This window comes from Muntiacus reevesi, chromosome 10, assembly GCF_963930625.1.
Source record: "Muntiacus reevesi chromosome 10, mMunRee1.1, whole genome shotgun sequence".
NCBI lineage: Eukaryota > Metazoa > Chordata > Mammalia > Artiodactyla > Cervidae > Muntiacus > Muntiacus reevesi.
This window is the reverse complement of record NC_089258.1, coordinates 31,788,652-31,805,733: the sequence shown is the minus strand read 5'-3', so window position 1 is coordinate 31,805,733 and position 17,082 is coordinate 31,788,652. Positions and strand designations below refer to the sequence as shown.

The 17,082-nt window shown below is 39.5% G+C and overlaps 1 protein-coding gene across 2 annotated transcripts in view; it reads left to right on the top strand.

The window, feature by feature from the left end:
- Positions 1–16,710: 16,710 nt before the first annotated feature.
- Positions 16,711–17,082, top strand: part of ECPAS (Ecm29 proteasome adaptor and scaffold) — a 111,138-nt gene continuing 110,766 nt past the window's right edge. The window contains exon 1 of one of the 2 annotated variants that reach the window (XM_065947651.1): positions 16,711–17,005. In XM_065947651.1, the coding sequence (XP_065803723.1) occupies positions 16,984–17,005 (22 nt within the window). In that variant the 5' untranslated portion in view covers positions 16,711–16,983. The remainder of the gene's footprint in view (positions 17,006–17,082) is intronic. The other variant, XM_065947650.1, reaches the window with a different exon arrangement.

The following is a 17,082-nucleotide window of genomic DNA, read 5'->3' as shown; positions in this document are numbered from 1 at the left end:
GATTGGGTCATTTATTTTTCTGGAATTGAGCTTCAGGAGTTGCTTATATATTTTTGAGATTAATCCTTTGTCTGTTTCTTCATTTGCTATTATTTTCTCCCAATCTGAGGGCTGTCTTTTCACCTTACTTATAGTTTCCTTTGTAGTGCAGAAGCTTTTAAGTTTCATTAGGTCCCATTTGTTTAGTTTTGCTTTTATTTCCAGCATTCTGGGAGGTGGGTCATAGAGGACACCGCTGAGATTTATGTCGGAGAGTGTTTTGCCTATGTTCTCCTCTAGGAGTTTTATAGTTTCTGGTCTTACATTTAGATCTTTAATCCATTTTGAGTTTATTTTTGTGTATGGTGTTAGAAAGTGTTCTAGTTTCATTCTTTTACAAGTGGTTGACCAATTTTCCCAGCACCACTTGTTAAAGAGGTTGTCTTTTGTCTTTTTTCCATTGTCTATCCTTGCCTCCTTTGTCAAAGATAAGGTGTTCATAGGTTCGTGGATTTATCTCTGGGCTTTCTATTCTGTTCCATTGATCTATATTTCTGTCTTTGTGCCAGTACCACACTGTCTTGATGACTGTGGCTTTGTAGTAGAGTCTGAAGCCAGGCAGGGTGATTCCTCCAGTTCCATTCTTCTTTCTCAAGATTACTTTGGCTATTCGAGGTTTTTTGTATTTCCATACAAATTGTGAAATTATTTGTTCTAGTTCTGTGAAAAATACCGTTGGTAGCTTGATAGGGATTGCATTAAATCTATAGATTGCTTTGGGTAGAATAGCCATTTTGACAATATTGATTCTTTCAATCCATGAACACGGTATGTTTCTCCATCTGTTTGTGTCCTCTTTGATTTCTTTCATCAGTGTTTTACAGTTTTCTATGTACAGGTCTTTTGTTTCTTTAGGTAGATATACTCCTAAGTATTTTATTCTTTTTGTTGCAATGGTGAATGGTATTGTTTCCTTAATTTCTCTTTCTGTTTTTTCATTGTTAGTATATAGGAATGCAAGGGATTTCTGTGTGTTAATTTTATATCCTGCAATTTTACTATATTCATTGATTAGCTCTAGTAATTTTCTGGAAGAGTCTTTAGGGTTTTCTATGTAGAGGATCATGTCATCTGCAAACAGCAAGAGTTTCACTTCTTCTTTTCCTATTGATTCCTTTTACTTCTTTTTCTGCTCTGATTGCTGTGGCCAAAACTTCCAAGACTATGTTGAATAGTAGTGGTGAAAATGGGCACCCTTGTCTTGTTCCTGATTTCAGGGGAAATGCTTTCAATTTTTCACCATTGAGGGTGATGCTTGCTGTGGGTTTGTCATATATAGCTTTTTTTATGTTGAGGTATGTTCCTTCTATTCCTGCTTTCTGGAGAGTTTTAATCATAAATGAGTGTTGAATTTTGTCAAAGGCTTTCTCTGCATCTATTGAGATAATCATATGGTTTTTATCTTTCAATTTGTTAATGTGGTGTATTACATTGATTGACTTGTGGATGAACAGTTCTTCTGTGTCACTTCTTGCCACTTCTTCTTAATATGTTCTGCTTCTGTTAGGTCCATACCATTTCTGTCCTTTATTGCACCCATTTTTACATGAAATGTTTCCTTGGTTTTTCTAATTTTCTTGAACAGAGCTCTAGACTTTCCCATTCTCTTGTTTTCCTCTATTCCTTTGCACTGATCACTGAGGAAGATTTTCTTATCTCTCCTTGCTATTCTTTGGAACTCTGCATTCAAAAAGGTTTATCTTTCCTTTTCTCCTTTACCTTTTGCTTCTCTTCTATTCACAGTTATTTGTAAGGGCTCCTCAGACAACCATTTTGCCTTTTTGCATTTCTTTTTGTTAGACATTTAGAATAGGGAAAAGGAGTCCAGAATGGCGTTGGCTAAAAGACCTGGAAGGGAAAAGCCTTCGAAAATAGAACAAAGGAAGGTCTGAGGACCGGAGTGAGGACCTCAGGTAAAACAAACAGCACTCCAGGCTGGCCCAATCATGTGTAAATTACACATGACAGGCCTAAGGAGAGAAAAACATAAAAAGAGGAACCAAAGCTCTCTTCTCTCCCTCTCTCCCATGCGATGGGGTGCTCTTCTCTCCACATTTTTGGGTCAACATGCCCTCATGCCTCGAAGATGGATTTTCCTGCTATTATCTAAATAAAATAGAGCTGTAACACTGATTTATCTAAGAGCTATAACACGGTGCATTCGAGACCTGAGAGCTATAACACAGTCTGTCCAAGACCCGAGAGCTGTGACATGCCAAGGGGGCTTTAATGTCCATCACTCCAAATCTTTGTTGTGACGAGACAAAAACTGAAGAGCATACACTCTCCTGACATTTTTCTTGGTGATGGTCTTGATTCCTGTCTCCTGTACAATGTCATGAACCTCTCTCCATAGTTCTTTAGGCACTCTGTCTATCAGATCTAATCCCTTGAATCTGTTTGTCACTTCCACTGTATAATCGTAAGGGATTTGATTTAGGTCATACCTGAATGGTCTAGTGGTCAGTTTTCATTCCAATCCCAAAGAAAGGCAATGCTGAAGAATATTCAGACTACCGCACAATTGCACTCATCTCACACACTAGTAAAATAATGCTCAAAACTCTCCAAGCCAGGCTTCAACATTACGTGAACCGTGAACTTCCAGATGTTCAAGCTGGTTTTAGAAAAGGCAGAGGAACCAGAGGTCGAATTGCCAACACCCATTGGATCACTGAAAAAGCAATAGAGTTCCATAAAAATATCTACTTCTGCTTTATTGATGATGCCAAAACCTTTGATTGTGTGGACCACAACAAACTCTGGAAAATTCTTCAAGAACTGGGAATACCAGACCACCTGACTTGCCTCTTGAGAAATCTGTTTGAAGGTCAGGAAGCAACAGTTAGAACTAGACATGGAACAACAGTCTGGTTCTAAATAGGGAAAGGAGTATGTCAAGGCTGTATACTGTCACCCTGCTTATTTAACTTATATGCAGAGTACATCATGGAAAATGCTGAGCTGGATAAAGCATAAACTGGAGTTAAGATTGCCAGGAGAAATATCAATAACCTCAGATATGCAGATGACACCACTCTTATGGCAGAAATCAAAGAACTAAAGAGCCTCTTGATGAAAGTGAGAGTGAAAAATTTGGCTTAAAACTCAACATTCAGAAAACTAAGATCATGGCATCCGGTCCCATCACTTCATGGCAAATAGGTGGGGAAACAGTGACAGGCTTTTATTTTCTTGAGCTCCAAAATCACTCCAGATGGTGACTGCAGCCATGAAATTAGAAGATGGTTGCTCCTTGGAAGAAAAGCCATGACCAACCTAGACGGCATATTAAAAAGCAGAGATATTACTTTGCCAACAAAGGTCTGTCTAGTCAAGGCTATGGTTTTTCCAGTAGTCATGTATGGATGTGAGAGTTGGATTATAAAGAAAGCTGAGAGCCGAAGAATCGATGCTTTTGAACTGTGGTGTTGGAGAAGACTCTTGAGAGTCCCTTGGACTGCAAGGAGATCCAACCATTCCATCCTAAAGGAAATCAGTCCTGAATGTTCATTGAAAGGACTGATGCTGAAGCTGAAACTCCAATACTTTGACTACCTGATGCGAAGAACTGACTCATTAGAAAGGACCCTGATGCTGGGAAAGATTGAAGTTGGGAGAAGAAAGGGACAACAGAGGATGAGATGGTTGGATGGCATCACCGACTCAATGGACATGAGTTCGAGTAAACTCTGGGAGTTGGCAATGGACAGGGAGGCCTGGTGTGCTGTAGTCCATGGGGTCGCAAAGAGTTGGACATGACTGAGCAACTGAACTGAACTGAACATCTAGATAAAATCTCAAAGTGAAAGAAGTCAAACGAAAAGAAAATACATAGTATATTATTCCATTTATATGAAATTATAGAAAATACAAATTTATCTATAGTGCATGGATGCTCAGACACTCAGTCATGTCCAACTCTTTATGATCCTCTGTCCGTGGGATTCTCCAGTCAAGAATACCAGAAGGGAATTTCTTCCTCCAGCAGTTATCTATAGTGACCAAAGCAAATCAGCGCTTGCCCGGAAGGAGAGAGGGCGTACAGGAAGAGAGGTAGAAATTCCCATGAGCGAACTTTTGCAGGTGATAGACATATTCATTATATTGATTGTGGTGATATTTTCATTGTGTACACATATGTCAAAACTCATCAAATGGTACTCTGTAAATATGTGTGGTTTAGGGACTTCCCTATTAGTCCGTGCTTCCAATGCAGGGTGCCTGGGTCAGGGAAATCGATCCCACATGCTGCAACTAAAACCTGGTGCTGCCAAAATATATAAGTAAATATTTTAGAAATTTTAGTGTATAGTTTATTCTTTATCAGTGAAACCTGGATAAAGCTTAAAATTTTGTAACTCAAAAAAAATTTTGTTACTCAATAAACCTAACTTTCTGAAAAGAATGAATATTGGAATAACTGAGTGAAAGGCAGAAAGACAGCCTAGTAGGTGGGCTAAAAGATGGGATGACTTAAGCAGTAAAAGAGTCGTAAGTGGTGACCAGGTCTACAGTGTCCCCATGGGAGTGGGTCACTGCAGTGGAATGAAGCGGAAGGTGAACAAGAAGACACATTCAAGGAAAGCAAAGGCCAAGTATGGACGGCTCCATCAATAGATAGTGACATCCAAGGTGCTCCAGGACTTAGAATGGAGAGGACCACCTCACCTAGGTAGAACACTGGTCCACAGGCAGCAGTGAGGAGCCAGGAGGACGCTGATTGTACCACCTGCCCGGTGGAATGTGAGAGGTAAGAGATTTAGCACTTTATACAGAAGAGGGTTGCATGAAGAAAGCCATTGTCAGACAAGGTAGGAAGTAGAAATGGATTCTGTGACCCTGAAGTTAGAGGGGGGTTCACAGCTACTAAACAGCTTCCAGAGGGCTCAGTGGAGGGTTTGGGGGTAAGTAAGAGAGCTTGGGTCAGCCTGAGAGAATGCATAGAAGCATGGGGTTTGTAGCACAATAACAGAAAGATTCTCTGCATTTCCTAATCAAGGGTGTCAACAGCTATTCCTCTGTCTGATAGTGTGTATAGCATTGTTTGCCTATGAATCGTCCTTGCCTCATAGATCCAGTTCCAAAGGTGATCTGGGCAGAGTCACAGTATATTTCTCTGGGTGGGGCTTAGAATTAAATGTCTTTGAGCCCCTGAATACAAAACTGGACTCCCATGAGACATGCTAGGCACTCATGACCCCGGAGTCAGTTCTCAGGCTTGGAGCTGGCTGCTTGCTAGACACTGGATGCCAGTTTTCCTCCAAAGGCCCCACTGGCTGGCCTCTGATGCTTTTGGGGACAAGATACAGGGACAGGCTGCAATGTAGCCAGATGATTTTCTGAATGTGTTGACCTTACCTAGTTAGAGTGGATGTCTTTACTGGTTTAGGAATGTTCACCTTTGCATTGACCTCAGTTGGTGTGTTCCTGTTTGTTTTACAACTTGGATTTCTCGTTAATGACAATCTTTGTTCTTCCGTATAACCTGTCCTATATTTAAGGCACCTATGGTACTTTTTGAAAGTAAGTAGATAGGAAGGGAGTGGTAATCAAGAATGTTTACTTAACATAGATCACATATTCAAAACCTAGCTTCTTAGCTTTTTCTCATTTCCATACCAATTCCCCTACCTTGATTTGTTGTTGTTCAGTTGCCCAGTTGTGTCCAACTCTTTGTGATCCCGTGGACTGCAGCATACTAGGCTTCCCTGTCCTTTGCCATCTCCAGGAGCTTGCTCAAATTCATGTCTGTTGAGTTGGTGATGCCATCCAACCATCTCGTCCTATGTTGCGCCCCCGACCCCCCCCCCCCCACCTCGCCTTCTATCTTTCCCAGCATCAGGGTCTTTTCCAACGAGTCAGCTCTTCACATTAGGTGGCCAAAGTATTAGGCACGAATACTGGAGTGGGTAGCGGTTCCCTTTTCCAGGGGTTCTTCCCAATCTAGGGATCAAACCCAGGTCTCCGGCATTGCAGGCAGATTCTTTACCATCTAACCCACCAGGAAAGCCCCTACTTTGGTTAGTGATATTAGCTACTCTGTCACTTCCTGGAAACTTCCTAAACTGGAAAATTCAGGATTAGTCTTCCTGTTCTTGAATCTATCTTGAATTGTCTCTTGAATTTGAAGCTCAGCTTTCCATCTCTATTACTTTTCATCTGGAATACTGTAATGGTTGCCAACATAGTTGCCTCCCTTTCTCCTTTCTTTCAATTTATTTCCATTTATTAAACATCTGAGTATACAAATGAATTGATATGTTATCAGTTCAATGCAATAGGACATTAACAATCAAGTAAATCACAATGGGTTATTTAATTCTGATTGTCTCTTAAAGACAGAATAGAAGTTTCTCTGAGATTCAAACTTTTTCTTGGTATCAAATTATAGGAAAAGCTATTCCTTGGGTGAAGGACACTGGAAAATATAACAGTCAATTTCTTCAAATGGATTTTCTTTTTATTTTATTTTATTTTTTTCATTTATTTTTATTAGTTGGAGGCTAATTACTTTACAATATTGTAGTGGCTTTTGCCATACATTGACATGAATCAGCCATGGATTTACATGTATTCCCCATCCCGATCCCCCCTCCCACCTCCCTCTCCACCCCATCCCTCTGGGTCTTCCCAGTGCACCAGCCCTGAGCACTTGTCTCATGCATCCAACCTGGGCTGGTGATCTGTTTCACCCTAGATAATATACATGTTTCGATGCTGTTCTCTCAAAATATCCCACCCTCGCCTTCTCCCACAGAGTCCAAAAGTCTGTTCTATACATCTGTGTCTCTTTTTCTGTTTTGCATATAGGGTTATCGTTACCATCTTTCTAAATTCCATATATATGCATTAGTGTACTGTATTGGTCTTTATCTTTCTGGCTTACTTCACTCTATATAGTGGGCTCCAGTTTCATCCATCTCAGAACTGGTTCAAATGAATTCTTTTTAATGGCTGAGTAATATTCCATGGTGTATATGTACCACAGCTTCCTTATCCATTCGTCTGCTGATGGGCATCTAGGTTGCTTCCATGTCCTGGCTATTATAAACAGTGCTGTGATGAACATTGGGGTACACGTATCTCTTTCAGATCTGGTTTCCTCGGTGTGTATGCCCAGAAGTGGGATTGCTGGGTCATATGCCAGTTTTATTTCCAGTTTTTTAAGAAATTGGATTTTCTTTTTAGAAATGAAAAAAAAAAGTTAATAATGAGGCAAAGGAAGCCTAAATAAAAGCCTAAAGCAAAGTCCTACCTTTGAAGGCTAGTGGATTTAGCTGAGCTGAAGGAAATGAGGCATTTTGGAAGGTAGAAAAACATTGAGTAGTACCTTCAAAATTATGAGGGAAAGATATTTCCAACTTAGAATTCGATTGCCATCATTCTGGTTGTTAAAGTGTAGATATAGATATTTTCAGACATGCAAGTTCACACTGTTCACTTGACAGATTCTTTTTTCTCAGGAATCTCCTAGATGAGAGGCCAATTATGAGCCAGGCTGCTGTCTTTGTAAATAAAGTTTTATTGGAACACAGCTGGGTTCCATTGTTTATGGCTACTCTCAATGTTATAATGGCAGGGTAACTCAGAAGCTGTATGATCCACAAAACCTATTTACTAGCTAGTTTTTTATAGAAAAAGTTTGCCAATAAGGTGCATTATGTCTCAATTATAAATGAGAAATCTCTGGTAATGAGAGTAACAGTTGTAATCTTTTTCAGGCTAAAACGAAGAAGTCAGAATGCAAAAGACGAAAGTGAGGACTTCTTTTTACCAAAAAATGTATTTAAAATAAGTGGACTAAAGCAAGGTATGGAGAAGAAGTGACAGATTAAAGCTTTTTTGTGTTTTTTTTGGAGGGCCACACCATACCACTTGCAGGATCTTAGTTTAATCCATCACCCCAGCCCTCCCTGACATGGAAATCCCAGTCTTAACCACTGGACTGCCAGGGAATTCCCAAATAGAGCTATCTTTAAGGAGAATGAATATTTGCTCTTTAGACTAGTGAGATGTGGTTATTATTGTTTTATTGTTCAATTTTCCCATTCCCTATCACAGGGTGGATCAGTGATCTAAACTAAATCAATCAACTCTCTCGTCCTAAGATTTTAAACTTGACACTGTCAAAGAAATGAAACTTTGTTTTGTGTTTGAGTCAATTGAGGTGATTTAAATTTCTACGGCTATGAGAAAGAGGAATTCAGAATACCCTTGGGCTGATAAAAAGTAGCCACAGAGAATATATAGGGCCCCCAAGGCTTGTGAATTAATTTGTGATGTGAATGAGAAAATTCAATTGCTTAAGACAGGAGTCTCTTACTAGGTATTAAAGAAACTATATCATAATAACAAGAAATAGAGCGACATATGTTGGAAATTTATACATGATCTTTGTCCATTTAAGAGTTAATCTCTTATTCATTGTTCTCCTCTAGTCCTCAGAATGTAAATTTTTCTAATCATCTCTTCTGTTACTGAGAAATATAGACCAACAGAGTACCTTGGGTTTTTTGTTGTTATTGTTTTTGTTTTTTTGACTGCACTTTGTGACATGCAAGATCTTAGTTCCCCAACCAGGGATTGAACCCACGCCCCCTGCAGTGGATGCACGGAGTCTTAACCACTGAACTACCAGGGAAGTCCTCAACAGACGACATTGGATTCCAAGAGAATTTATGTCAACAATATGTAAGCCTCACCTATTATCATTTCAACCAAGGTTGAATCAAAGTTTGGGATTTATGATTCTTACTCTGCAACATCTGGAAATGAAAGGCTGTTGTTGCTGGATCATTTGGGGGCAGCTCCTTGAGGGATTATCTTCAAGTTTCTGTTACAGAGATCCTGAGAACTGCCCAGTTCCTATCCTTCATGATGTTTAGTTTTTCTTTGTTTCTGTAAACTACTCCAGTGCTGTGTGTTCTGTGCTTACTCAGTCGTGTCTGACTCTTTGCAGCCCCGTGGACTGTACCCCACCAGGCTCCTCTCCCCATGGGATTTTCCAGTCAAGAATACTGGAGCAGTTTGACATTTACTCCTCCAGTGGAACTTCCCGTCCCAGGGATCAAACCCATGTCTTTTCATCTGCATTGGCAGGTGGGTTCTTTACCACTAGCGCCATCTAGGAAGCCCAGACTACTCTGGTACTCTTCTTCACATACTGTTGTGCATACATGAGCTTTTTTTTCTGTACCAGGAACCAGAGAAACCCCAACTGATACTACTTAGTGACAATTTGTAGATAGTGAATAAACTGAGAGAGAAGATAGGATTATCGGCTACTCCCAGGTCTCTGGTTTGATCAACTGGATGCTGGATCCACACAGTCTAAGGGATACCAGAGGAAGGTTTGAGAAGGGAGATGAAAATTCACCTTTTAATACTGACAGACATGTAGGACATATAGGTAGAGATGACTTAACTGGAGAAGGACATCAAGGATATTTAGTAATTGAAGATGAGGGAGTAGGGATTGCAAAGAAGAGCAGGTGGCGTGAGAAGAGGTCTGTGGTTAAAATCCAAAGAAGTGATGATTTTGAGAGGGTGGCAGAGAAAGAAGACAATGAAGGTAACTGATAAGTAGAAAAGAATCAGGAGAAAGCGGTGAAGGAAAATCAACAGAGGAGAGTTTTGAAGGGGATGATGGAGTCAATAGTAATTACTGAGGGTGGAATGAAAAGTAACCACTGGAGTTTGCAGTTGGCTGTTCTTCAAGAGATCAGTTTCAGGGTGGTTGAGGAAAGAATAAGGTGAAGCATGGATATGAGAATGGAAAGAAAAGTATTGGGGTAGGTTATTTTTTTAAGGAGAGACTTGGAGACAGACTAGGATAAGAAGGAACAACACTGAAGGTACATTGTTCTGGAATAAGGGTCCTCTGGGAGAACATGATTTTCTAGGATATAGAAGCATGGATAGTTTTAAGAGAATCAGTCTCTAGATGATATATATTCTTCCTTCAAATTTCTTTGCCTAAGAATGCCTCTAAAATCAAGGTTTCTATTTCACAACGGCCCTTCTCTCACTTTACAAAAGCAAGCCATGCCTCTTAGCCATCTCCCAGCTAACTAGGCTTGTTTGCATCCAGAGGGGAACAACTCCATTACTATCATCAAAGGTATAATTGGATATATCAAATTAGGTAATAAGGAAGTGAATGAATCTTTTTTTTTTCTGTCAAAAGCTCCTGTTTTTTCATTGAGATACATTTTCAATAATATTTTACTTTTTATATTTAATAACTCAAAAGTTGTAACATTAAAAATATGTTAATCAGTAATAGTTGAAGCCTTAAAATGTTTGTAATGTATTCATGTTGTTTTCATAAATTGTGTACTATTAATTATGATTATTTGGTCATAATAATTTTTTAAAAAACAGAAAAAACTTTGAATATTCAAATATATATATATATTTTTGTTGAAAAGGATGACAAAATAAAACAATAAGATTTTCAAGATTAAAACTATATTGCATTAGTATAAATTGCTTCCAATGCAGGGGATGTGGGTTCGATCTTGGTCAGGGATCTAAGATCCCATGTGTCAGGAGGCCAAAAAAAAATTGCTAAGAATAACAAAGTTATTCAAGAGTACAGTGAGCTTTTAAATTAAATAAAGAACAAGTTCCTTGAGGAAATGCAATTATGTAAAATTTTCTTATTACTAGGAATATATTCATGTATTTTTTAAACAGATGATGGTGAACATCAAATCAATGTCTTATTTAGAAAAACATCTTGTTTAGAATCTATATTTTTTTAAGTGATAGAAGAGCTTTTATTTTAAAAATGCGATTATTTACAACAGAATCCATTGTTAAAATTCTTTCTTTTCAATTCTTTAAGTTAGAGAAAGTTTTAGATGCCAGCTGAAAAATATGTAAATGGGTTACACTGTTTTCCAAAATTTTGGGGGGAGTGGGGGAATGTGAACAAAAAACTATGAAGTCACTGTTTTAAGGAAATAAGAGGAGATAGAATCATCTGGTATAGGGATAAATCCTATCCCTAGAAAATAGGTTGCCTCATTCTCTAGAATGCAAGGTATGGTATTCTACTGGACCAGGTCAACTTTTTGCCTTTTTCCAGTGATATCTGGGAGGGAAAAATAAAGAATGGTGGGGCTTGCCCAAGGTTGGGATTGATTGTCACCTTCTGTAAGATAGAAATCAAGGAAAGAAAGACTTGAAGGTGCTAATAAGAATTCATGGATAAACGGAAAGTGGTGAAAAAGGCCGAGGTGAGAATGAGGATCTAAAACATGCTCTATGTCCTTAAAAATAAAGGCTTAGACTAATTAGGATTTTCTCTCTCTCCTTCAATAACAAACTTGGAATCAGGCTGACCATAGGTTGTACGGCCGCTCCCACAGTCTTCAGGGACCTGGCCTCCTGCTACGGTTCTGCTTCAGTGGCCTTCAGTGGTAGGTACGTCATGTTCACAACGTTGTGGCTGGAGCTCCATCCGTGTCTAAATTAACTGAAAAGGCAGTAATTAACAGAAAGGACAGGAAGCAAAAATGACATATCTGTTGATTCAGACCTTTCTAAACAAATTACAGCTACTGCATTAGTTTCTAGATGCATTCAGCCACTCCACAATTGGAATTGCTTCAAAAATTGCTTTTCCACAATTTTCTATGTTCTTTCCACCTCGTCTTTTAATAAAGAAGTTTGAGGCTTCTGTATTTTCAAATTCATTTGTTTGTGTGTTTTTTCCTCTTAATCCTTCTGAAAGACACACTTTTAGCATTCCTCTGTCTCTTAATTTGCTACTTCTCTAGTTTCTCTGTCTCTTTTAGTTTGCTGGGTCAAGCCTACTGTTTTCTCCGTTATTGAAATTAAAAATAAAATTTTCAATGACTAAAAAAATGTACTCCAAAACTATAGGAATTAGTAAAAGAGAGGAAAGATTCTATATGGTGGTTAGAGATTGACGTTTCTGAGCTTGAGTTTTAGAAAGTGGAATGTTTTGAATCATGACATGGTTTTATGTGCAGTGAAATACGTCTTCAATCAATAACCGGCTGAAAAGAGCAAAGATGAAGATCATTAATGTTGTGCCTCTGTTGGCAGATTGGATCCAGTCCCTGAATCATTTTTCAGCAACTGAAACGAATACCAGATGAGTCTTATTTATTTACATAGAATTTTGGTTTGTCTGGGACTTTGGGAATGGATAACTGAATCTTTTAGGGTAGTTGGATTTTCTAGATAGTTTAGAATTAAACCTTTAAGGCACTAAAATTGCTTACTTATTATAATCATTTCAGATGAAAAGCTTTGTAAACTATCCTGATTCCTTGATTTTTGATGCATGAAATTAGACATCATTTCATCTTTTTTTTTCGGTCGTGCCATGAGGCTTGTGAGATCTTAGTTTCCTGACCAGAGATTGAATCTAAGCCCTCAGCAGTGAACGCACAGAATCCTAACCAGTTGTGTGTGCATGCAAAGTCATTTCAATTGTGTCGACTCTTTGTGACCCTATGGACCATAGCCCGCTGGGTTCCTCTGTCCATGGGATTCTCCAAGCACGAATACTGAAGTGGGTTGCCATGTGGTCCGTCCTCTAGGGGACCTTCCCAAGCCAGGGAATGAATCTGTGTCTTTTATGTCTCCTGCATCAGCGGGAAGGTTCTTTACCACTAACGCCACCTGGAAAGTTCCCCTAACCACAGACCGCCAGGGAATTCCCTATTTCACAATTTCTTGATGTCAGGATTAGCACCATGAGCATCACTCATTCAGGTGAAATGATTTCAGGCTTATGGGGTGGGTAGTGCTTTTGGTGCATTATAAATAACCCCAATGTGCTTTGCTTTTCAAGTACTTACAGCTCCTTTTCATAGTTTTCCTGTATCTTCCCTTGTTTTTAGGGTGTACATTAAAACTTCTGTCATCCATGTACCTGCCCAGAAGACTGCCCTCTAATATTCTGCTTCTTATCTACTTTGACTGACTATGGAAGCAAGATTGTTTATGTTTACTGTGTCATAACTGTGCATACATTTAGTGTGAGTAGGACCTAGCAGAGGGGAGAATGACTTCTAAGGTATAAAAGACATACATTTTTAGTTCTTGGATTTAGTGATGTCTTGTTATATATTTTTTAGTGGCCTTTTCCTGGCCCCCTGCTTAATCTCCCCCAATTACTTATCTGGTTTTTAAAATATAGTTGATGTGTAATATGTTAGTTTCAAGTGTACTAAACAGTGATTTGACATGTGCATACATTACAAAGTAAATGATCACCAAAATAGGTCTAGTAACTATCTGTTCTCATGCAAAATTATTACATTATTGACCATATTCCTTGTGCTGTATATTATATCCCTGTGCTTACTTATTTTATAACTGGAGGTTTGTACCTCTCAATCCCCCTCACCCATTTTTCTGTCTGTTCTCCTCCCCTCTGGCATCACCTGTTTGTTCTATCTATGAGTCAGCTTTTATTTTTTCTGTGTTTTGCCTTTTAGATGACACATGTAAGTGAGGTCATACAGTATTTGTCTTTCTCTGTCTTATTTCACTTAGCATAGTTCAATTCAGTCACTGTGTCGTGTCTGACTCTTTGTGACCCCTGGACTGCAGCACAAAAGGCTTCCCTGTCCATCATCAACTGCCGGAGCTTGCTCAACTCATGTCCATCGAGTCGGTGATGCCATTCAACCATCTCATCCTCTGTTATCCCCTTCTTCTCCTGCCTTCAATCTTTCCCAGCATCAGGGTCTTTGCCAATGAATCAGTTCTTCACATCAGGTGGCCAAAGTATTGGAGTTTCAGTTTTAGCATCAGTCCTTCCAATGAATATTCAGGACTGATTTCCTTTAGGATGGACTGGTTGGATTTCCTTGCAGTCTAAGGGACACTCAAGAGTCTTCTCCAACACCACAGTTCAAAAGCATCAATTCTTCAGTGCTGAGTTTTCTTTCTAGTCCATCTCTCACATCCATACGTAATTACTGGAAAAACCATAGCTTTGACTAGATGGGCCTTTAGCATAAAGCCACCTATATTCATCCATGTTGTTGCCAATGGCAAATTTTTTTTAATGGTTGAATACTATTCCTATATACATATATCTATTTATTTACACATTCATATATTGATGGACACTTAGGTTGCTTCCATATCTTGGCTATTGTAAATAATGCTTCTTTGAACATTGGGGTGCATGTATCTTTTTGAATCAGTGTTTTTGTTTTTTTCAGGTAAATACCCAGAAGTGAAGTTGCTGGATTGTATGGTAGTTCTATTTTCAAAAAAAATTTTTTGGCTGCACCGTGTCACTTGTAGGATTTTAATTCTGTGACCAGGGATTGAGCCCTAGCAGTGACAACATGGAGTGCTAACCACTGGACCTTGAGAGAATTCCCCAATTTTCAATTTTTTGAGGAAACTCCATACTATTTTCCACAGTGGTTGCACCAATTTTCATTCCCACCAACAGTCCATGAGGGTCTTTCTTGTCTGTTTTTTAAAATTGAAGTAAATTCTAGACAGGAAGTATCTCAGGGTTACTATTCAAAACCAAAGTGCCTAGTAAGATGATGATACTATTTAGTGGGGAAAATGTACTATTAATAGTTTGAAGGGAGAAGCAACTATTAAAAAAAAAGCTTAGAAGCAGCATTATAAACTGCTATAAAGTACTGTATATAATGAAATGTTAGAGCCATTTTTCTCCCCTAACAATTCCAAGTCTACATACAGAAATATGTGACTTCATAAAGATATAGGACTGTTTTACAGTAGTAATTTTGCAGAAACCTAAAAGCTTATCAATAGGGCAATCACTAAATTTTGTCATGTACTTATTATGAAGTTTTTTTTTTTTTTTTGCAAGTCTTTGTAAAGAAGACTATCATGCAGTCATTTAAAAGAATAAGGTAGTTCTCCACATACAGGTCAGAGTGGTTAAGAATGCAAATTCTAGAGCCATGCTATTTGCGTTCAAATTCCTCCTTAACCACTTACTAGTTTCTGGCACTTTAGAGTTGTTCCTCAATCACCCTATCTCATAAAAATTCCTACTTCATAAGATCATTGTAAGGATTAAACGAACTCATCCAAGTAAAGCACTTTAAGTAGTGCCTGGCACAATTAGTATTAGCTATTATTACTGATAAAGAAGGATACCTGTGATATATTGTTTGAAAGGTAAAGTTACAGAACACACATCGTAGGATTCCATTTTTGTGAGAATGAACAAACCTATATGTGATTTGCACACGTGGGAATATCGAATTTCTACATAGGAGGAATTTATAAGTTGCTAACTGGCCTTGTTTGGAAGTCAAAATTACAAATGACTTTTTTTTTTTTTTTTTTTTTTAAACTTAGATTCTATACTTTGGAGGTCCCAGAGACACTGAAGTGATTGAGCACACACACATATACTTTGGAGGAGGTGTAGCTTTAAAAGGATCTACTGGAGGTTTGGGAAATGAAAATTTCCCCATACTAGTCCTTGGTAGTCATACTACACATTCATAGAAATGATCAGGAAAAGTTGTATACACCACGCTGTTAACAGGAATTATCTCCAGTGGGTAAGATGAGGGGATGGTGAGCAGGGAGGTGGGGGACAAACTACTTTATATCTTCGGTATTGTGTTGTTTGCAAATAGTTCATCGCTTTTCGTGTCACCATCAAACAAAAAAAGCAAAACGTCCTCAAAAAAAGGGATTGGTTAACTTAACATATTATGAAGTCATCAACAAAAACAGTGGTGGTGGTGTAGAGCTTTTTGAGTTAACATGGCACAATGTTTACGGGGGAAAAACAGTGATACAGAACTTTTATCATGAATCTGAACCCCCTCCCCACTTATTTATTTTGGGGGGTTTATACATGTGTACACAGACACAAGGCCTTGGAGGATGCACACTCAAGTGTACCCGTTAACCGGTAGTTTTCTCTGGGGAGTGGGATGGTGGGAGGGCGCAAGGGCTTTCTTTCACTTTCAATTTTAATTCTGAATATTTTAAATTTTTGCAAAGATCGTGTATAATTTCTATAATAAAAGCAATAAAGGACATACACGTCTTTACTGTTGTGTAAGCATCTTGCACAAGTTACATCTGGAATGGTACGTATTCATTTTTCAAGACATTAACTAGGTCTTTATAGATTTCTTTTAGGGATAAACACAATTTCAACTCACTTAGGATCTTAATTTCTTTTTTTTAAATTTCTTTTTATACACACAAAAAATGTACCTGATCTTGTACCTAATTTGTTATGCCAGTACTATCACTTGAAGTAAAGCAATTATGCAAACGCCTTAACTAAGTGACGTCACGGACAAACAAGGCGTAAAGTTTAAATCACTATATTCAAACTCAATCACGCGGGTTACCAAAAAGAACGTAGGGATTGCAACAAAAATGTAAGAAAACAGCTCCTGCAAGCATACAAACTTGCATTTGAACTTTAAAAATCCTAGTTTATTGAACTTTTAGATGGAGTCGTGATCTTCCCTCACTGGGTAGTCCTAGTTCCTAAGAGCATCAGAAACCTACACGCTAGGATTGCCTTTAAGTATAAAAGGAGCCCGGCGAGCAGGGTCGCGGGCCGATCGCCGCGCCGGGGCTCGCCCGGGACTGAGTCAGCGCAGGGCTAAGAAGTTCGGCGGGAGGCGCGGGGCGGGGCTTCCTCCCGCCGACTCCGAACCCGGCTCTACTTTTCCGAGTCCACGTCTCTTCCTTTGGACGGGCGTGTTTCTCCAGGTCGGGACCAGCCAACGTGACAGCCACAGACCTTTACAGAAAGAGCTCCGGCCCGGCCTCGAGGATTTCCCCCGGCCGGGGCAGCCCGGGCCAGCTCGGCCAAGCCCCTCACGGACGGCGGCGTGCGGCTCCCCGGGGGCCAAGCCCGCCGCTCGCCTCACTTCTGGGCGCCCGCGTCGCGGCGCCGAGCGCAGCAGCCCCGGCATGGAGACCGGCTCGGACTCAGGTCAGAGGCCCGCGCGTTTGCTCCGCTCCGGGGCCGCCGCAGGCTGCGCGGGCGCGGAAGCGGCTAGGCCGGGCCGC